The sequence below is a fragment of the Chinchilla lanigera genome, unplaced genomic scaffold, assembly GCF_000276665.1.
Source record: "Chinchilla lanigera isolate Chin_1 unplaced genomic scaffold, ChiLan1.0 scaffold00094, whole genome shotgun sequence".
NCBI classification, from domain to species: Eukaryota; Metazoa; Chordata; class Mammalia; order Rodentia; family Chinchillidae; genus Chinchilla; species Chinchilla lanigera.
The window spans coordinates 7,743,577-7,764,968 of NW_004955495.1; the positions used below are offsets into that span (position 1 = coordinate 7,743,577).

The window sequence follows — 21,392 nt, forward strand, 5'->3', positions numbered from 1 at the left end:
ATATACATATATATATATACACACACACACACACACACACAATTACCATATGACCCATCAATTCCACTCCTAAGTATCACACACAAAAAATGAACACATAGGGTCTGGGGGTGCAGCTGAGTGGTAGAGTGCTTGCCTAGTTTACAAGAGGTTCTGGGTTCCAATCCCAGCACATCAGGTAAAGGAAGGAAGTAAAGAAGGAACAGAGGAAGGGAGGGAAGCAGGGAGGGAACGGGAGGGGAGGGGAGCGAAGCGAAGCAAAGCAAAGCAAAGCAAAGTAAAGCAAAAAGCCCGGCGTGAGGGTGCACACCTGTGATCCCAGCACTTGGGAGGCTGAGGCAAGAGGATCACAGCAAATTGGAGGCCAGCCTAGGCTACATAGTGAGTTCAAGACCAAAGCCTGAATGACATAATGAGACTCTGTCTCAAAAAAAAAATCAAAAGAGAGAGAACAAGAAAAGTGTGAAAACAGAAAAGAGAAATAGGGCCAGACCAAAACTTGTGCATGGATGCTTGTGATAGCCTTATTCACAGCAGCCGAAGCAGGGGCACAAGGCCGTGGATAAGTGGGTACTCAAACCGTGGTCCCTCCGTAGAATGCAGTATCCCTCAGCTGTGAAAGGAACAGCACTGTCCTTCGGTGCAGGGGAGCTAGGAGAACACGATGCCTGCCAGAGAAGTCGGACACGGGGGCTGGGGATTTAGCTCAGCAGCACAGAGCCTGCCTGGCAAGCCCAAGGTCGTGAGTTCGGTTCCCGGTACCCGGGGGAAAAAAAAAAACAAAAACAAAAAAAAAGAGAAGCCAGACATGAAAGGCCGCGGTGCCGGAGGCTAAGAGCCGTGCAGAGCTCAGAACCCAGAACCATAGAGACAGAAAGCAGGCAACCAGAACAGGGGCAGCGCGGACACAGAAGGAGTTACCTTGGCTTGGAGCATTTTATGAGGTGGCAAAATAAAGCTTGAAAGTAGAGAAAGTTTGGTGGCTGCACAACCTTGTAAATACCCCCAAATACCAGCGGGTGTTCGTTTAAAATGATGAATTGTATGTGGTGTGAATTCCTCCTTCGTAAAAGAGCACATAAAACACAAGCCATAATTACACGCTTATAGGCCTCGACTCCGCCCCCGTGAAGCTTTGGTCTATTTTCTCCCGAATGCCCATAAGAGAGGAGGCCGAGGTTCCGGGAGGCCCCCTGCCTTCCTCGCGACGCAGCGGGCCTGTAGGTGCGGAGCAACAGTCACACAGGTGTGGCCCCAGGAGGCCTGGGAGGGTGGAGGCCGCGACTTGGAGCAGGGCCAGTCCGACTCCAGGCACCGCAGCGGCCACCGCGAGGAGGCACTGACTCAGCGCCCCACCCGCTCCCCGCCAGAGTTCCCAGTCTGGCTCCTCCGGTGGGAGAGGCCCAGCGCCCCGCCGTCCTGACAGGGAAGCGAGAGCCTGAGGGTCTGCTACGTGCAGGCCCTGGCCACGCGGGGGAGGGGTGCTGCTTGGAGACTCACGCCCAGGCGGCATGCAGCTCAGGAGACTGGTGCTCCAGGGAGGAGGAGGACGAGGAAGGAGAAAGAGCATGAGGAAGAAGAGGAAGAGAAAGAGAAGGGGGAAGGAGGTAGGAGAAAGAAGGGGAAAAGGAGAGGGGTGCTGGCGCACGCTTGTCATCCCAGCACTATGGGCTGCTGAGGCAGGAGGAGTACAAGTTTGAGCCCAGCCTGGGCAACTTAGCAACCTCAAAATAAAAAATAAAAAGGGCTGGGGATGCAGCTCAGTGCAATGGTCCCAGGTTCAATCCACAGTTCTGCCGAAAACAAAACAAAACCAAAGAAAAAGTAGAAGCCTTAATTTTATACACACTGCATTATTTATTTTGGTACTTGGGATGGAGCCAGGTCTTGTACATGCTGGACACGCCCTCTACCACTAAGCCATATCCCGGCACCCACATTCTATTATTTATCCTTCATAACAGCTCCCATTTTGCAGATCAGAAACTAAGAGGCTACATAGCCAGGTATGATGGCGCATGCCTGTAATCCCGGCACTCCAGAGGCTGAGGCAGGAGGATTGCCATGAGTTCAAGGCCAGCCTGAGCCACACAGTGAGACCCTGTCTCAAACAAAATACAATGATGGGGTGAAGTGGGGAGGCACAGTTGGGTGGGAGGGATGGCAGCCCTGGGTGACAGCCAGAAGATGGTCTCCAGATGCGAGTTTGCAGAGGCCCAAGCTGGGCCAGACACCCTAAAATTCCTGGCACCTTTTCTTTCCCATCCCTCCACTCTCCAGCACCACCTGAGCCTCTGAGACTCTCAGCTCCATGAAGGCCATGCCAGGGTCCAGGGCCTCACGTGCAAGGGAGACAGAGAGGGACACAGACACACCCAGCACCAAAAGGTTAGCGCTAAGGGTGGGAAAGTACAGAGGACAGAGCCATGTTCTCTCAGTGGAGTCTGGCAAGACTCCTTGGAGAAGGGATCATTGGTGCTGGGTGCTGCAGGATGAGTAAGAGCTTGCCAAGCACACCCTGGGAATTGCCACACCTTGGGAAAGGTGTGGACTGCAGAAAAGAGCAACAATCCTTCCACATCTCCTTCCAGACCAGGCAGGAAGCACAGGAGCACCCAGCAGGATGGGTCACCAAAATCCCTGGTCAGGGCAGAAATACCACAACCCAAAGAACAGGAATGCCATGACCTGGGATTGAGCAACAACCTCCTAACAAAACCTTAGGTGAACAAGTGCCTACCCAAACATGTCTGGCTCTGACTTCTGTGTCAGTGGATAACACCTCAGTGTTCATGGGTCTCTTAGGCACTGTCACAGTTTTGTCCACATTGTTCCCATTATGTGCACTGCCATTCCTGCTTTGGTGAACTCCTACTCGTTCCCCAAAGCCCTACTCAAATGACCCTTCTTCTGGAGAGTCCACCTGTCTAGAAGCTCTGATAGAGTGTGAGACCTGAGGGTTCAGTCACTGCTCAGAGGCTCAGCTCACCTACCTGAGGCGCTCAGAACAGGCTTGATGTAATCAGGGTGCACCAGAACCAATATTGGCAGGACAGGCCCAGCCCACACCAGGAGCACGTCATGCATTGTGTCCAGCACCTTCTTCTCATCTCGCAGGCCCTTCTCATTTGGAAGGTACTAAGGAGAGAAGGCGGGGACAGTGAGAACGTGCCCAGCCCAGCTCCTCTGTGTCCTCCCTCCTGCCGCCTCCCCTTGCCTCAGAGCAATCCCAGAAATGCTAAGCGATTGTGGGCAGCTGGCTGCACCTCTCTGAGCTTCCACCTCCTCCTCTGAGAAGTGGGGCACAGCCAGTGCTTCCTCCGAGGGCAGCCCGGCGGAGTAAGTCAGAGAGCGAGAGCCCAGCGTGGGCCTGACACATGGCTGGTTCAGTAAAGAAAGATAAGCTTGGCACGATGGCACATGCCTACAGTCCCAGCTACTGGAAGGCTGAAGCAGGAGGGTCACTTCAGTCAGCCTAGGCAACACCACAAGATCCTGTCACTTAAAGAAAACAAAGGGGTGGGCACCCGGGGGTGTGGCTCAGTGGCAGAGTGCTTGCCTGGACCCTGGGTTCCATCCTGAGCAACACACACACACACACACACACACACAAATAGTAATAGGAAAGTCAATAATGATAAGGGTTGTTATTTATTGAATACTCGCTGTTTAAAAAGTAGCTGTCAGGCCGGGGATTTAGCTCAGCAGCACAGCACCTACCTGGCAAGAGCACAGTCCCGAGTTCAAGTCCCAGTACCAAAAAAAAAAGTGGATGTCAGGCATGGTGATGCAGTCCTCCAATCCCAGCACTCAGTTAGGCTGATTGCTGGGAATTTGAGGCCAGGGTGGGCTACCTAGTGAGTTCAAGGCCAGCCTGAACTACATAGTGAGATTCTATCTCAAAACAACAAAATAAATAATATCAGTGGACCTTGGTGGCACATGCCTATAATCCCAGCTGGTTGCAAGTCGGGTAGACTGCAAATTCAAGGCCAGCCTGGACAACATAATGAGACTATCTCAAAAAAAATTTTTTTTAAGTGCTGATGCCATGTTCTACCCTGAAAGAGTGCTTGCCCAGCATGCAGAAGGCCCTGGGTTCCATGCCCAGCACAACTACCTGTAGAACTAGTACCATTCCCTTCACATCTACATGTGCTCGCTCTGTGTCGGGCACAGCGTGGCAACTGCGTGTAGACTGACCCACTCCACGGGTACCCAATGAGCTCCTTGCTGCTGTGTGCTCGGAAAGGTCGAATGAATCATCTGCAGTTGTAAGTGAGCGACTGTCCTTGTTTGGGGTCCCTCAGAAGCAGGTCCTGAGGCAAGGCTGCTAGGGCAGGTAGTTTATTGAGGAAACGGTCCCCGAAGCATGAATAGGGATGGAAAACAAGGCACCCAGGAAAGGATAGGTGGTGGATGGTACCACTACAGGGCCCCTGGCTCAGGCGCATGGGGGAGTTGTGCAGGATGGGCAGGACAGTGGACCTCTGAGTCCTCTCCCAAGGGTGAGGGGGCTGGGGTGTTTACCCACCAATGCCCAGCAGTCATAGGCTGAGGGCGGCCACAGGGAGGTGGAAATCCCAAGCTCTGGAAAGTTCCTAGAAGGCAGGTGCTGGTAGCCTGAAAGGAGGGATCACAGCTGGAAATGGAGCCATGATAGCCAGAAGTGTCACCACTGCACCCAGAAATGGGCCAAAAAGATGTGGGCAGTCCCTGGCATCAACCGCTACAGTGGCAAAGCCAGGATCCGAACACAGGCCACCCAGTTCCAAAACTCATGCTATCTGCAGCGTGCTGACACCAGGCTCCGTGTCAGACGAACCTGAGTTCAAAGTCACCCGCAGCAGCTATGAAAATGTAGGCAAGTTACTTAATCTGTCTGAGCTCAAATCCATAAAAGGGAATCCATAAAATAGGGACGATCCATCGATCCATCTTGTGGGGGTAGCGGGTGGAAACTGAACCCAGGCCCTTCCCATTAGGCTATGTGCCCAGGTCCATCATCACCACCACTTTTTTTTTTTTTTTGAGATGGGATCTCACTCAGTTGTTCAGGCTGGGCTTGAACTTGCAATCTGCTTGCCTCGGTCTCCCAGCATTTTGGGATTACAGGCAGGCACCACCACACCCAGCTCCACAAATATTTCAGCAAAGATACAAAGGAGCCTAACCCAATGCCAGCCAGGAATAAGGCCCAGCAATTATTACATGAACAAATGAACAAGTCTCTTCTCTGGCTATGGCATCTCCTCTCCAGGGGTAGCCCCGAGCCTGTCCACACCCAGGGAAAACTGTGGCCTCACCCAGACCTCCTGGGATCAGAAGATGGGCTGTACCCACAATGTCAATGCTGGGCTGCAGGCGGAGCCAGCCCTGGCCAACTGCCCAGAACACCAGAGACTGGTAGCTGCCTCCGAAACCACCATCAAAGCCAGAGAGAGCTTGCTGGAGTAAGGACCGTGGAAATGGGGCGTGAAAATTGAGTAGTTCATCGACCAGGGAAGAATATTCTGGACAGAAGGCACCGTTTGGCAAAGGCCATGGAGGCAGCGAGTTGGAGCCCTGTTGCTGAAGCAGAAAGCCAACCTTTGGAATTGCACGAGGGTGGGCAGACTGGTGAGGAAGGCAAGGCTCAGGGAATAAAGGGCCTTGAACACCAACCGTTCTCTTGCTGGTAGTGGAGAGCCAGGGAGGGTCACGGCAGGGGCTCTTAGAATAACTCAACCCTGCAGGTTGACCCCAGACTTCCGGCTTCCAGAACTAGGAAAGAGCACATTTCTGTTGCCTAAGCCACCCAGCCTTTGGTACAGGCATCCCTCGGTCTCCAGGGAACCGGTTCTGTAACCCACCCTGTGGATAACCAAACTCCGCGGATGCTGAAGTCCCTTACATGAGACGGCACCGAGCGCAGTGGTACAGCATTCGCCTAGCAGGCAAGAGGCCCTGGCTCCATCCCTAGCACCACAAAAACAAAAAGTTCTTTGAGCTATTCAGTGGGAATCCGTGTCTTATTCCTTCTAAGATGTTCAACCCAAGCCAAGCAATACGTTAAATATTTCTAGAATCATCCAATCCTCTGGTCTCTGTAGAAGCCAGCAGTCGAGCACACACATCCTCCACCTGTGTATCAGGCTCAGTGGGCACCAAACATGCCACGACCATGCTTCCAGGGAAGCCACAGAACAGTCCCACGAGACTACCAAAAACTATTATGGTATTATCAAGAGATGATCAAGAATGTATTATAGGCTAGAGGGGAGACGGAGGCACAGGGAGGTTAATAGCTTGCTCAAGGTCACACAAAGCGAGCCAGGAGAGGTGGAACATGACCAGCCTGGGCAACTTAGCAAGACCTTGCCTCAAAATCTTAAAAGGGCTGGAGCTCTTAAAAGCAGAGTCTCTGGATTCCATCCCCCATTACCCCACCACCACCAAAAGTTACACAAGCAGTACATGGTAGAGGCAGGTCTTGAACCCAGGGCTCCAAAATACAAGAGGATGACCACTGCCTTCTCCAAAGGCCACCTCAAAGCTCAGCAAGAGACCTGGGCCAGCTAAGCCTTCAGCAACTGTCCCTGAATTTCACTGAGGCCTGGAAGGGGCCGGGTGAGGCCAGTAGGCAGGCAGAGGCTGGAGTCCAGGTCCACCAAGCCTCCCTGCCTCAATATCTGGCTTTGTCTCTGACCTCTGGATGCCTTTCGGGAAAGTCCCACCTGTCCCATCTAAAAACTCCAGGTGGCTGAGGGAGTGGGGGAGACAGCCTAGGTTTGAACCCCAGCTCAGCCGCTTACTTGCTGCATGGCGTAGGGCCAGCTGCTTGACCACTCCATGCCTCTCTATTCTCAGGTCCCAGTGGGAACAGACATGGATCTTACCTCCCAGAACTGTTGACAGGATGAAATGAGTTCATATTTGCCTGGAATCATGCTTGGCACATATGCATAAATTTTTAAAAATGAAATGTAGCTGGGTATGGTGGCACGCGCCTGCAATCCTAGCATTCAGGAAGCTGAAGCAGGAGGATCGCTATAAATTCAAGGTCACCCTAGGCTACATAGTGAGTTCAAGACCAGCCTGGACTACACAGTGAGACCCAGCCTCAAAACAAAAACAACAAAAAAAATCAAAGACATGGGAAGGGGACCTGGGGAAGGAGGAAGTGGGGGCGGGGAACAGTGAAAATGATCCAGATGTAATATATATAGTTCTCAAATTCCCAAGATGAATGTAATTATTATATGTTGCAAACACATACTAATAAAAACTGTTTAAAAAATGAAAGGCAGGGCCGCGGATATAGCTCAGTGGCACAGTGCCTGCCGGGCAGGTGCAATAGTCCTGAGTTCAATTTCTGCTCAAAAAAAAAAAAAAAAAAAAATGCAGCCAGGTGTGGTAGGACATGCCACATGCTTTTAATCTCAGCACTCCAGAGGCTGAGGCAGGAAGTTCTCCATGACTTCAGGCCAGCCAGGACTACAAACTGAGACCCTGTCTCTAAAAAAAAAATAATTACAAGGAAGAATCTATGCGTGATGCCAAGCAGATTCTTGGACGCCAGCAGGCCCCGTCCCGTACGCGTCCGGCGCTGCCCGGCGCTACCCATCACACTCACCATGCCCAGGTGACCCATCAGCCAGTTCTTCCCCGGTGGCTGGCGGAAGCAGCGCAGGCGGCGGCAGGTGACGTGGAAGGCCCAGCAGACGCGCAGGAACTGCAGCAGCAGGCGGAAGAAGGAGAAGAGCAGCAAGAGGAGGAGCGCGGACACGGCGTAGGCGCGGAACGCTGTCTTTTCCAGCCCCAGGAGGTCCAGCAGGTGGTGCATGATGGGCAGCATCCTAGGAGACACGGTGCGGAAGGCGTCGGTGCTGGGCGTGCCCGCTGCCCAGCCACTTGTGCGCCAAACGCTGGAGGACCCGTGGGGTCCGGCGTAGTGCGCCTGACATGCAGCAGGCGCCGGTGACAGACGCACCCAGCTGGTCCCAGTTCACCCCCAGCAGTGGCCTCAGGCGGCTGGCCGCACAGATGCGTGAGACCCACTCTGTGCCTTCGGCCGTGATGTTTGCATCCTTTTTTATTTTTTTTAAAAGGATTGAACCCAGGTGTGCTTTACCATTTGCACCCCCAGCGCTTTAAAAAAAAATTGTACTGAGACAGCGGCTCACTAATTTCCTAGGCTGGCTTTGAACTTGTGATTCCCCTCCCTCAACCTCCTGGGTCACTGTGATTACAGCTGCGCGCCACTGCATTCAGCTCTTTTTTGCTTTAGTCACAGATTGTTTTTGTTTTGCTTTGTTTTTAATTATTGGTTTTTTTGAGACAGGGTCTCCCTATGCAGTTCAGGCTGGCCTAGAACTCACCATGTAGCCCAGGACGGCCTCGGATTCCACACCCCGTCCTTCCCTCCCCAGTGCCTCTGGCAAACCCTGATCTCCTTCCCAGCCCCAAGGATGTAATTATTCCAGGCATTTCACATGCACAAGAGTTGTGCCCTATGTGGCCTTTTAAGCCCAGTTTCTTTGACTCCACTTAATGTGCGCAGGTTTCGCCCTGGCTCTGGTAGGGATCAGTGCTTTATTGCTTCTGGTGTTGAGTAATATTCCACAGCGTGGCTGGGCCATGTTTCCACTGACCCAGTCCTCTGCTGATGGCCATGTGGGCCCTCTCTGCCATTGGGCTGCTGTGAAATATGCTGCCCTGAATGTGTGTGCACATGCATTGGTCCAACTACCTGTTCTCCGTTCCTTTAAGTTCCTTCGTCCTTACTGGTCCTTTCTGCAATTGCTTCGCAAACGAGTTCCCAGCATCCAAATCTTTCTTTGAGAGTCAGCTCCTAAAGGAACCAAGACAGTACCGTAAATAAAGCAGCCAGCAGAGCACAGCAAAGCGTTCAGGGTGCCGCTCACGCACTCCAAACCATGAAACCCTCATCCCCAGGGAAACCACGCCAGTCCGCAGAAGTAGGTCCTACCATGCTGTCCAGGCTCAGCTCCTCCATCCAGAGGAGGCGGGGGCTGGCAAAGGTCCCTGAGCATCCCCCAAGGGCCCAGTCTCTGTCCTGTCGCGCTCATGTTGGAGGCCTGTGATTCCCAGGTCACCCCAAGGAGATTCTTTTCTTTGAAACAAGGTCTCACTATGGAGCCCAGGCTGGCCTTGAATTCGAAGTGATCCTCCTGCCTCAGCCTTCCGAGGGCTGGGATTACGGGTATGTGCCACCACTCCCCCAAGAAGATTCTTAAATCTGGGTTCTACCCTCTTCTCCTTCGGCTACCCTCCCCAGTGTTCCTACCTCCTTAGCAACACAGCCACAGGAACCTCTGCCTCCCAGTCTTCTGAGTCCTCAGGACCACCCATCCCATGATTGTACCCTCTGCTAAGGCTCAGATTCACTTCATCTTCCCCCAGTCAGTGCCAAACCACATTATCCAGGCAGAAGCAGAATTTCCCTTGGTTACCACATCCTAGGAGATCAGCTGGCTGGGTCTTCACCAAATTCACAAGTCCCAGTTGGGATGAATGGTCTGATTATAACACAGACTCCATGCACACTCACTAGGATGGCTACTATTTAAAACAAACAAAAAGAGTGACATAGACTTATCATCCCAGCCACTTGGAGGCTGAAGCAGGAAGGTCACAAGTACAAGCCCAGCATGGGCAATGTAGCAAGACCCTGTCTCAAAATAAAAAATTAAAAGAATTGAGGTGTATAGTTCAGTGACAGAGCACTTGCCTACCATGTGCGAGACCCTGGGTTCCATCTCCAGAACAGGGGAAGAAAAGTTTTGGTGAAGATGTGAAGAAATGAGCACCTCTGTGTAGCATCAGTGGGGATGTAAAATGGTACACTTGCTGTGGAAAACACTTGGCTATTCTTTTAAATATGAAACATAAAGGCCAGTCATAGTGGCATAGGCCTGTAATTGTAGCAGTTGGGAGGCTGAGGCAGGAGAATCACATGTTTGGGTCAGCCTGGACAACTTAGACTCTATCTAAAAAAACAAACAAACAAAAACTTGAACGTAGAATTATCATATGACCCAACAACTCTACCTTTGCATATGTACCATGAAAAAGTAAAAAGGAGATCTCAAAGAGATATTTGTACAGGTTCATAGCAATGCAATTTACAATAGCCAAAAGGTGGAAGTAACCCACCTATCTATCAACAGTTGAATGTCTTAGCAAAATGTGATATATCCATTTAATAGACCATTATTCAGCCTTAAAAGGGGGGCAGGTGTAGCGGTACACTTGTGTAACTCCAGCACTCTGAAAGGATGAAGAAGGTTGAGCCTAGCCTTGGCAATTTAACAACTTATCAAGACCCTGTCTCAAAGTTTAAAAAAGGTGGGGGAACCAGGTTTGGTGGCACATGCTTGTAATACCAGCACTTGGAAGGCTGAAGCAGGAGGATCACTGTGAATTCGAGGCCAGTCTGAACTGCAGAGCAAGACTCTGTTTCAAAAAAATGAAAGAAAGAAAAGAAAATCATACAACATTGGTCTTGTAATTGGCTTTTTATCATGATGTTCTCAAAGTTCATCCATTTTTTTTTCACGCATGTTTAAGCATGTGTGGGAATTTCATTCTTTTGTGTGTGTAGGGGGTACTCGGGATTGAACCCAAGAGCCTTACACTGAGCTACATCCCTAACCCACCCAACCTCCTCTTTTTTGAGACAGAGTCTCAATATGCAGTTGAGCTGGCCTTGAACTCACTTTGTAGCCCAGGCTGGCTTCAAATTCAAAGTGATCCTCCTGCCTCAGCCTCCCGAGTGCTGGGATTACAGAGGTGTGCCACCATGCCCTCATGGCGTGGTCCCGGTTATATGAGACTCCTAGAGCCATCAAATCCACACAGAGAGTCAGCAGGGGTGGGGCTGGGAGAGGGGGCGTGGGGAGGGAGTGTTTAGTGGGGACAGAGTTTCAGTTTTACTGGACAGAAACAGTTCTGGGATGGGTGGTGATGGCCACAGTGATAAGAATGTTCTTCACGCATCAAGCTACACACCTAAGTCAGGTACGAGGGTGAATGCCACGTGTTTGTGTTTTACCACAGTAGATAAAACTTTCTAGCCAAGCGTGGTGGTTCACACCCGTCATTCCAGCTACTGGAGAGGCTGAGGCAGGAGGACCGCCGGGAGTCAGAGGCGAGTCTACATAGTGAGTTCAAGGCCAGCCTGAACTTCAGCAAACCTCCCTCCAAAAAAATAAATAAATAAATAAGTCGAGACCGGCTGGAGTAGGTGATACTCCCTTTACAAGTTCCTGGGATTTGCATAGGGGTAGTGACTAAGCAACCCTGAAAACCAAAAGCATGAGGCCCTCCAAGTCCCATGAGGCCCTCCAAGTCCCAAAGTCAGATTCTCCAAACTGAGGAGGCTGATGTCCACCAGCTGCTTGTGCTGCGTGGACCAGGTGACATCTCCACAGGAAGCGGCCCTGAGGGCTTCCATCTTTAACAACTGGACAGTAGCAAGCCACTCTCTCTAGCAGCTGGGGCGCCCTTCACAGTGATCTGGCTCTGAGCACAGCCGGCCACGCCCTCAGGGAAGCCACGCCCTCAGGGAAGCCCCGCCTGCATTTCTTCAGCACTCAGCAGATACTTTCTAAACCCAGCTGTGTGTGACTCAGTCTAGGCGCTGGGGACAGGCAGGACCCTGGCTCTCGAGGGAGGGAGGAGATCACTTAGAGTGGTGGCAGAACCTGATCTAAAGTATGTGGCGGAGCAGAGAGTGGCATTTGGGCTGAGGTTCCCCAGAGAGATCCCATTCCCTGATCTGCACACACTGCGGGGCCTCCTACGGCAAAGCCTTCTCCGATGCGGTGTAGAAAGGGCCCTGAGTCAGGGAGAGTGTGACCATCCCAGTGGGAATGAAACATGACCGCAGGTGCCCTTACAAGAAAGGAGCACGGGGCTGGGGATTTAGCTCAGCGGCACAGCGCCTGCCTGGCAAGCGCGAGGTCGAGAGTTCAATTTCTGGTACCGGAAAAAAAAAAAAAAAGAAAGAATCTGGCCTCAGTGGCACACGCGTGTAATCTCAGCGCTCAGAGGCAGGAGGGTCGTAAATTCGAGGCGAGCCTGGGCAACTTAGTGATTCAGTAAGACCCTATCTTAAAGTTTAAAAAATCAAAATAAAAATAAACCCTGGGTGCCTGTAACCTCAGCACTCAGGAGGCTGAGGGAAGAGGATTGTCATGAGTTTGAGGCCAGCCTGAAGTACATGGAGACCTTCTGTCAAAAATAAATAAATGTAAGGGCTGGGGTTGTAGCTCTGTGCCAAGGCTCTGGGTTTAATCCCTGGTATGAAAGAAAAAGTAAAGAAAAAAATAAATAAATGGAAAGAAAGAAACAGGAAAGGGAGGGAAGGGAGGAGGGTGGGACAAAGAAAGGGAGGGAGGGAGCCAAGGGCCGGGTGCTGCAAGCATGCCTGTTATCCCTCTTGGAGGCTGAGGCAGGAGGATACTGAGTTCAAGCCCACCCTAGACAATTAGGCAGTTTAGCAGTTTAGCAAGATCCTATCCCAAAATAAAAATAAAAAGTGCTGGGGGTATAACTCAGTGTGATGCCCCTGGGTTCCATCCACCAAAAGAGAAAGGTAGGAGGGAAGGAAGAGAAGGTGGGAAGGAGGGAGGAGAAGGGGGAGGGTGAAGGAAAGTGAAGGAGAAAAGGAAAGGCAAGGTGAGGCAAGGGGAAACCGAGTCACACAGGAGAGGAGAAGGCCCGTGACGGTGGAGGCAGAGGTCGGGTGATGGGAAGCAAGGAGCCACCGGAAGCAGAAGTGGAAAGAGGCAGGAAGCCATCTCCCCTGGAACCTGCAGAGGGAGCGTGGATTTCAGGCTTCTGGCCTCCAGGACTGAGAGAGAAGAAATGTTAAGTTGTCTAAGGACGCCTGGTCTGTGGGCACCTGTTATAGCAGCCATGGCATAAGGGGATGGAGAACAATTGTCTGGGGCCTCTCTGGAGAGGGGTGTCGTCAGGCAGAGCTCTGAATGAAGGGAGGAGCATAAAGAAAGGGACTTTCTGTCTGGCTTTTTTTTTCTCTCCTTCCAGTACTAGGGATTGAATCTAGGGCATCTTTATTTTTTCGAGACAGGGTCTCACTAAGTCACTGTGTCACCCAGGCTGAGCTCCAACTTGTGATCCACCTGCCTCAGCCTCCCAAGATCTGGGGTTACAGGTCTGAGCACCCACCACACCCAGCCCCACATCCCAAATATTTCTATTTCCAGCCGGTGCTCTGTCCTAAGCGCCTTTCCCATCCACCCGTTCTTCTCCATCCCTCCTGCCCTGCCCTGCATCAGGGCAACCCGGTGACAGCCTTCTGCCGCCTGTCTCTGGGGCAGCATCTTCACGACCCCCTAGCAGTCTGTTCTGCACAGAGAAGCCAAAGCAGCCTTCCCCACACCAAATGTCAAATCACATCGTGAGCCTCCCCTCCTCAGACTCCTCCCGTGGCTCCCCATTACACTCTAGATGAAGTGCAGACCCTGCCCACGGACTACATCACACAGTGTGGTGGTGCATGCCTATAATCCCAGAACTCAGGAGGCTGAGGCACCAGGATCACCATGTGTTTGAGGACAGCCTGAGCTACACAGTGAGTTCAAGTCCAGACTGGAATACAGAGTAAGATGCTGTCTAAAAAAAAAAAAAAAAAAAAAAAAAAAAAAAAAAAAGGCCGGGTGTGGTGGCACACGCCTGTAATCCCAGAACTCGGGAGGCTGAGGCAGGAGGATTCTTGTGAGTTCGAGACCAGCCTGGGCTACAAAGTGAGCTCAAGGCCAGCCTGAACTGCATAGCGAGGCCCTGTCTCTAAAAGACAAAAAAAAGGAAGTTAGGAGACCGTTGAATAGAGTGACAGCAAGAGCTCCCACCCCACCCAGGAAAATCTCAGCAAAGGAAACATCTTCCTGAAGAGATTTGAAACAGGAAGGTATCAGGACTAGAGAAAGGAGCAACCCTAGAAGTGGGGGTCCCTGCTTGGATGGCCAGGTGCATAGGGAAGTGGATGCATGGGAAAGTTGGAGGGGGCTTCTGGAAGCCCTGACCCACCTCACCCTCACTCATCCCAAGTATGGGCTGCAGGCCTTCCAGAGACAGACACTTAACTGAGCTGCTAGGAGAAAGAGCCTGCTGTGGTCTCCAGCTGGGACTCTGCAAAATAAGAATCACGTCAAAAGGCCCATCTAGCAGGGTGTGGTGGCCATGCCTATCTTCCCAGCACTCAGGGAGGCTGAGGCAGGAAGCTCACAAGTTCCAGCCCAGACTAGGAAACTTATGAACTTAGTGAGACCCTCTCCCAAAATAAAAAATATTTAAAAGGGCTGGGAATGTAGCTCAGTATGAAAGCCCTGGGTTCAATCCCTACTACCAGAAAATAAAATAAATAAGAAGGAATGAAGGGAGGGAAGGAGGAAAGAAGAAAGAAATATTCTGAGTACCTATGGGAAACTGGCCACAAGAGCTGCCTCCAGAAGGATCTAGAAGAACTAGAGACAGGGCCTGAAGGAGAACAACTTTCACTTGCCATCTTCCTGGCTCCTGGGTTTTGATACCATGAGTGCAGGTCACATCTTCATAGGTATTGTAATTCATTGTACAGATCCGTGATTTGACTAGACAACACAGCGAACCCCAAAGTAACACGAGGAGGGCAGTTTATAATCGCAGTGTGGACCTTGCTTTGTCAGTTGGAACAAATACACCACAATAATGCAAGATTTAGTAATAAGGGAACTATAGGCGCAAAGAAGGGTACCTGGGGATGTACTTCCTGCAAAACTTTTCCACAAGCTTCCAACCACTCTACCAAGAATATTTTTAAAGTAGTTTTAGACTGGGTATGCAGCTCAGTGGTAAGGTGAGCTCCTTGGAAGGTTGAGGCCTGGGTTCCATCTCCAGCAGCAGAAAAAAAATATAGGGAGAGTGTAGCTCAGTGGGAGAGTATTTGCCTAGCATGCGTGAGGCCTTGGGTTAGGTCCCCAATATGCAAAAACTAGAATAAAATAAAATAAGTATGATAAAAAATAAAAATTGTTGAGCCAGGCATGCTGGCGCATGCCTATAATCCCAGCACTCAGGAGGCTAAGGCAAGAGGATTGCTGCAAGTTCGAGGCCAGCCTGAACTGCATAGTGAGACTGCGTCTCAAAAAGATAAAAAAATAAATAAATAAAAATTGCTAGGCATGGTGGCACATGACTATAATCCCAGAAATGATGAAACTGAGGCAGGAGGATCACCATGAGTTTGAAGCCAGCCTGGGCTACATAATGAGTTCAAGGCTAGCTTGAACTATATAGCAAGACACTGTCTCAAAAAATTTTTTAAAAATTAAAATTAAGGCCGGGTGTGGTGGCGCACACCAGTTATCCCAGCACTGGGGAGGCTGAGGCAGGAGGACCGCTGCAAGTTCGAGACCAGCCTGGGCTACAAAGTGAGCTCAAGTCCAGCCTGAACTGTATAGCAAGACCCTGTCTGAAAGACACACACACAAAAAGTTAGTTTAGGGCTGGAAATGTATCTCAGTGGTAGAACATATGTTTAGCACATACTAAAATTAAAATAGCTAAAAAAAAAAATTAAATTAAAATAGCTGTTGTGTGCATGCCTGAAATCTCAGGACTCAGGAAGTTGAGACAGGAGGATTACCAGGAGTTCAAGGCCAACCTAGATGACATAGCAAGACCTCATTTCAAAAAATAAATTCAAATAAAATTTTTTTTTGTCTTTTTGAGACAGGGTCTCGCTATGCAGATCAGGATGGCCTTGAGCTCACCTTGTAGTCCAGGCTGGTCTCAAACTCACAATGATCCTCCTGCCTCAGCCTCCTGAGTGCTGGTATTACAGGCATGTGCGACCACACCCAGTTTAAATAAACTTAAAAATAGAAATTGAAGTCAAGGGCCAGGGATATAGCTCAGTGGCATAAGCACCTGCCTGGCAAGCGCAAGGTCCTAGGGGCTGGGGATTTAGCTCAGCAGCACAGTGCTTGCCCGGCAAGCACGAGGTCGTGATTTCGATTCCCGGTACCAGAAAACAAACAAACAAACAAAAAATCCCCAAAAAAGCACAAGGTCCTGAGTTCAATTCCCGGTACCAAAAAAAAAAGTATGAAAATGTAGTCTATTTTTAAATAGCTAAAATTAATTAAAAATGAACTAGGAGAAGTGGAGGTATTATAGCTCAGTGGTAGAGTGCTTGTCTGGTGTGCACAAGGCCCTGCCTGGGTTCAACACCCAGTACAATAATAACAGTAGTAGAAATAATAATGATAATAAAAATGCTTTGAGAGGGTGGAGACATTCTCAGGTGCCAGAAGTTGTTCCCTTTCTTTCTCTGAATGCCCCTGACATGTGTGGTTTCAATTTGTGAAAATTTTTCAATGGGCATGTTCTGGAACGCACACTTTCACAGATACAGATTATACTTCAACTTGAAAAATTACAAGTAGAATTAAAAGTCACTTTGGGGTTGCCCCAGATAGGCCAGGGATATAGCTCAGAGGCACAAGCGCCTGCCTAGCAAGCTCAAGGTCCTGGGTTCGATTCCCAGTACCAAAAAAACAAAACAAACAAATAAAATAATGCAGGGTCAGGGATTGCCCAAAATAAAGGGATCACCCTTTAAACTGATTTTTTTTCCTCACTGGTGCTGGGGACCAAACCCAGGATCTTGTTCATGGTGAAAAGTGCTCTAAACTGAGCTACATCCCAGGCCATGATCACCCTTTAAAAATGAAACCTCATGCTTGACGTGGTGACACACACCTGTAATCCCAGCACTTGGGAGGCTGAGGCAGGAAGATTGCCAGGAGTTTGAGGTGGCTTGGGTTACATAGTGAGTTCAAGGCTGGTCTGAACTACCTGAGGAGACCCTGTCTCAAAAAAAAAAAGCAAACTCCCACTACACATGGTGGCATATGTCTGTAATCCCAGCACTCCAGAGGCTGAGGCAGGAGAATTGCAAGAGTTCAAGGCCAACCTGGGCTGCATAGCAAGACCCTGTCTCAAAAAACAAAACAAAAAAAACCTTCAAAATAATGATACTAATAATTACAATAATGCAAGTCCAGCTGAGCATGGGGTACATTCAAGTAACCCTACCACTCGGAGTCTGAGGGAGATTGACTGAAAGTTCAACTCCCACCTGGGCCACTTAGCAAGACCTTGTCTCAAAATGTAAAAACAAATTTTTTTTTGTCTTTGTGAGACAGGGTCTCGCTATGCAATTCAGGCTGGCCTGGAGCTCACTTTGTAGCCCAGGCTGGCCTTGAACTCACAACAATCCTCCTGCCTCAGCCTCCCAAGTGCTGGGATTACAGGCGTGCACCACCATACCCAGCTAACAATTTAAAAATGGACCAGGGTGTAGCTCCCCATCGTGGGAAAAAAAATGCTTCTCCAATGAACAGTGAGTTTGGCCCCTCCCTGGGTGAGCAGCCTGGGGCAAGTCCAGTCCCCCCAGCTCTCACTTTTGGTTGTCAGTCTGCAAAATGGGTTGATAGCGGCAGGCTGGGAATACAGCTCAGTGGTAGCACCTTTGCCTAGCATACATGAGGCCTTGAGTTCCATCCCCAGAACTGCAACAATTGTTAATAACAATAATACAGGACCTGCTTCCTAAGGTTGTTGGGGAGGGGCCTGTGAAAGGAGGCCTGGAACCCTGACATCGCATAGCACACATGTTAGCCCAAGAAATTCAAAGCTGGCACCTTCAGAATGCTGTGGGTGGGTGCTGCGCACGTTCCCTCCCACTGCCAGCCCTCATGCAGTCCCTGATGCCAAGCATGCCACCCAGCAGCCCCGCCCTGAAAGAGGTGGCCCTGCCCACCCTGCTGGGGACATCTTATCTGGCAGTGGAGGTGCACTGCCCACGCCCAGGGAGCTCTGGTTTGTCAGGTCTGCCCAGCCGCCTCCAGCCTCCCCCGACACTGGATCACACCAGATCAGGACTTGTTTTACAAGATGTGTGGGCTCCCAGAGGAAACGCAGAATGTGGACCCTGGCTGGTGGCTGATACTACATCCACGCCTCTTCCGAGTGGCAGGCGCTGGCCTGGCACAGGAGCACCCCAAGGCTGGCTCCATCGGCCCACACCCCAGCCTCCCTCTCCACTGTCTCCCTCAGCCTCTGGTCAGGACAACCTGCCTCCCACCCTGTGTCCCCCTCCCCTCCTCCCCTCTTGCTCCCTTCACCCCAAAGGGCTGCCTCACCCCAGCAACTCATATCCCCACACAGGGCCCCACCCCAGGAAGTCTGAAGGGAGAGGGGCCTTAGGTATGGTTCTCTACGCTGAGCACCCCCGTATTCCTGGGCTCCTGAGAAAATGTTTCAGGGAGGGTGGAGCCAAGTTGATAATCAGGCAAATGATGGTCGCACTGAAGCTTTGAAACCTGTGGCTGGCTGGCTTGCTTGCTTTCTCTCTTTTTGGGCAAAGTCTCACTATATAGCTAGGCTGGCCTCAGAATTGTGGCAGTTCTCCTGCCTCAGCCTCCCAAGTACAAAAATGACAGGCATGTGCCACCACACCAGGCTGCCTGTAGCTTTCTTGATGCAAAGCAGATCCTGGCAGAAAAGGTGTTTAAAGCACTATAATCTAGATCATTCATGGAATGTAATCATCCCAGTGTACCATAGCGAGGGTGGCCATGCCTGGGCTTGAGCCTTGGAGGAGATTGTACTTAGTTGTGTGACCTCAGGCAGGCATCTGTACCTCTCTGAGCCTCCATTTCATCATCTGTAAGGCAGGAACCACATTTCCTCACCTCCTAGTGACAGGTACCCCTGTTACAGCGCTCAGCTCCCCGCCAGGCACACAGCAAAGCCTTGCTCAAAGAGAACTCCTGCTGCTGCCGCCACTGCTGTGCTTTTCATTGTTGTCTCCTGGCCATTTGGGCGTGGGGAGAACAGACCCCAAGGTTTGTCAGGGAGGAGAGATGAGACTCCACTCTCTGAATGTCTCCCGGGTCATCCAAGCCCTTCAGCAGATATCAACCCAGGTCGCCACCAAGATACCAGCGCAGAGCTACTGTTACCGCTCGGAAACCCAAGCCGGGCTGTACAGAGACGCCAGGCCATCGGAAAGTGGCCCCGGGTTTGGGGGTCAGACAGAGCTTGTTTGTTCAAATCCCAGCTCCCCCACTGGGTGTCCCAGAACATGTGCTTCCCTTCTCTGGCCCCAGGACCCTCTCCTATAAAATGGGGTGGCTGGGGGAGAGCTGGGGAGGTTCCTCCTCTCCTGGGGTGGGTTAGAGGTGAGTACTCAGGGAGGAGTTTGACATCTCTGGCTCTGCCCAGCTCAGCTCCAGGAACCAGAAATGGGAGAGTGGAGGGAAAGAGGACCTCACCTACCGGATGGAGGGCGGTGCTGTCTGGGGGGTGAGCAGGCAGGCAGACCGGGGCACCTCCAGCCTAACCCCACACAGGAACCAGAGCAGTCTCATTTTTTAACCTCTGCCTCGAGCCTCCAGCCTGAGAGTCCCGCAAAGTGACAAGCTACAGCCACACTGCAAACCCAGGCTGGCCCGAGGGAAGAGGACCAGGCTTTGGGACTCCAGGTAGCGTCTGGTGGACAAATGTCCCCCGCGATTCACCCCAGGGCCCCCCGCAGCCCTCACAACCAGTCCTGGGACTTGCTTTTTGCTGAAGGGTACTGGCGGGCCCTGCGCCTACAGAACACAGGCAGAAGCAACGTGCCGGGGTGAAAAGCTGTGAGCCCCAAAGAGGCATCTCCGCTCAGAGCTCAGAGCCATCTGGGATGCCCTGGCTGGGAGATGGGGTCTTCGCGAGCCGCTCTCCACCACCGAGGCGCAGGCAGAAGACACACTCAGGACTCCAAGATGCACGCAGAAGGAGGAGGGGGAAAGAGACGTGCACAAATGCAGCAGTAGCTGAGAAGTAGACCCACACCACCCCGAGGGTCCTGGAAGGGCACCGGGGGCTAGGACTCAGGGTCCTCTCAGCGGCACACCTGCTCCGCCAGCCCCAGCTCGTGTTACCGCGCCGGATCCCCGCAAGCACTCACCCCGCGGGTCTCGTCTTCCAGCCGGGATCTTGATCTGCCGGCGCTGCAACCTCGGCTTTGACGGTGCGGCCGGGGCCGGCCCTTTAACCCCGCCCGGCCGAACCCGGAGCCCCGCCGAACCCGGAGCCCCGCCCTGGACACGCCTAGACCACGCCAGGCCACGCCCCCAGGCCACGCCGGCCAGCAGTCGGGACGCCCGGAGCTAGAGATGCAGACGTGGGGACCTGGAGAGACACAGAAAGGGAGAGGAGCGGAGTCGTGGAGAGGTAGAGGCAGAGACAGGAGAGGCCATCCGACAGAAAGACAGCATCAGACTCCCCGCCTTCATACCCCTGCTTAGCTTCCATTAGGGCCCAGGCCGTCTGTGGGTCATCCTCCTCCCTCGCCAGCCTCCCTCAGGGCCCCCAGCCCAGGTGTGCCTCCCCAGGTTGGACAGGAGTTCCTGAGCCTCATCTCATATGAGACCCCTACTCGACCCCAGAAGCCTCCTCTAGGGCCCCCAGGAATTCTCAGACTCTTGTAACTCTATGTTTGTTGGATTATTTGTTTGTTTGTTTGAGATATGGTCTTGCTGTGTAGTTCAGGCTGGCCTTAAACTCGCTAGATAGCCCAAGCTGGCGTTGAACTCACTGCGATCCTCCTGCCTCAGCCTCCTGAGTGCTGGGATCCACCACACCTGGGCCTTGGGAAACAGACCTCCTGCTCCGAAGAATCAGGGCCCAACTTGTCCCCTCCCTGGGTTCTGCAGCCAGCAGCAACTGTCCCTCCATAAACACCTCTAGCTTGGACCAGCAGTGTTGGGCCAGCTCTGCTTCCCTGCCCCGACCCACCCCGGCCACGGCCAGACACCTCGGCCCTTCTGCCTGGGATCTGGCCTGGTCCCTGGCTGGCCCATCTTCCCCAGGTGTGCCAGACGCTCAGTCCTGCCCTCAGATGTTGCAGACACCAGTGCTGTGTTGGTGGGTGGCTGGCTGGCTGGCCTGAGCAAGTGGGAAGCCAAGTATAAGAAGCTCCACTTGCCTGGCTTAGATTTCTCTCTGTCCATTGCGGTGATGCTCCCTCACTTGGCACTTGGTCTTGGAGGGGAGAAGGGGACGTGTTTTGAAAAGAGAAGGACATAGAAGTAACTGAAGCTTTGCTGCTGCCTGGAGCAGGCACAAGGGAGGCCGGGGCGCAGCTACGTGAAGGATGTGACATTTGAGCTGGGGCTGTGAGGACAGGTTGGATTTCAACAGGTCCAGGAAAGGGGGTGGGGCTCAGGCAAGGAGAAACTGGAAGGTGTGGCTTGGCAGGCAGCTTTCACTGGCCTTGGGGCGTGAGAGGGGAGGAGACTGGAAAGGTCTGGCTGTGAAAGGCTTTGAGG

At 51.9% G+C, this 21,392-nt stretch overlaps 1 protein-coding gene across 2 annotated transcripts in view; it reads right to left on the reverse strand.

The window, feature by feature from the left end:
- The window catches only part of LOC102004294 (cytochrome P450 4F22), a 32,804-nt gene extending 12,696 nt beyond the window's left edge, over nucleotides 1–20,108 (reverse strand). The window contains exons 1-4 of one of the 2 annotated variants that reach the window (XM_005406064.2): nucleotides 20,030–20,108; nucleotides 8,732–8,833; nucleotides 7,616–7,838; nucleotides 2,994–3,138 (exon numbers count right to left, since the gene is read on the reverse strand). In XM_005406064.2, the coding sequence (XP_005406121.1) occupies nucleotides 2,994–3,138; nucleotides 7,616–7,837 (367 nt within the window). In that variant the 5' untranslated portion in view covers nucleotide 7,838; nucleotides 8,732–8,833; nucleotides 20,030–20,108. Of the gene's footprint in view, nucleotides 1–2,993; nucleotides 3,139–7,615; nucleotides 7,839–8,731; nucleotides 8,834–8,971; nucleotides 8,992–20,029 lie in introns of those variants that run through there. The other variant, XM_013505318.1, reaches the window with a different exon arrangement.
- Nucleotides 20,109–21,392: the final 1,284 nt, after the last annotated feature.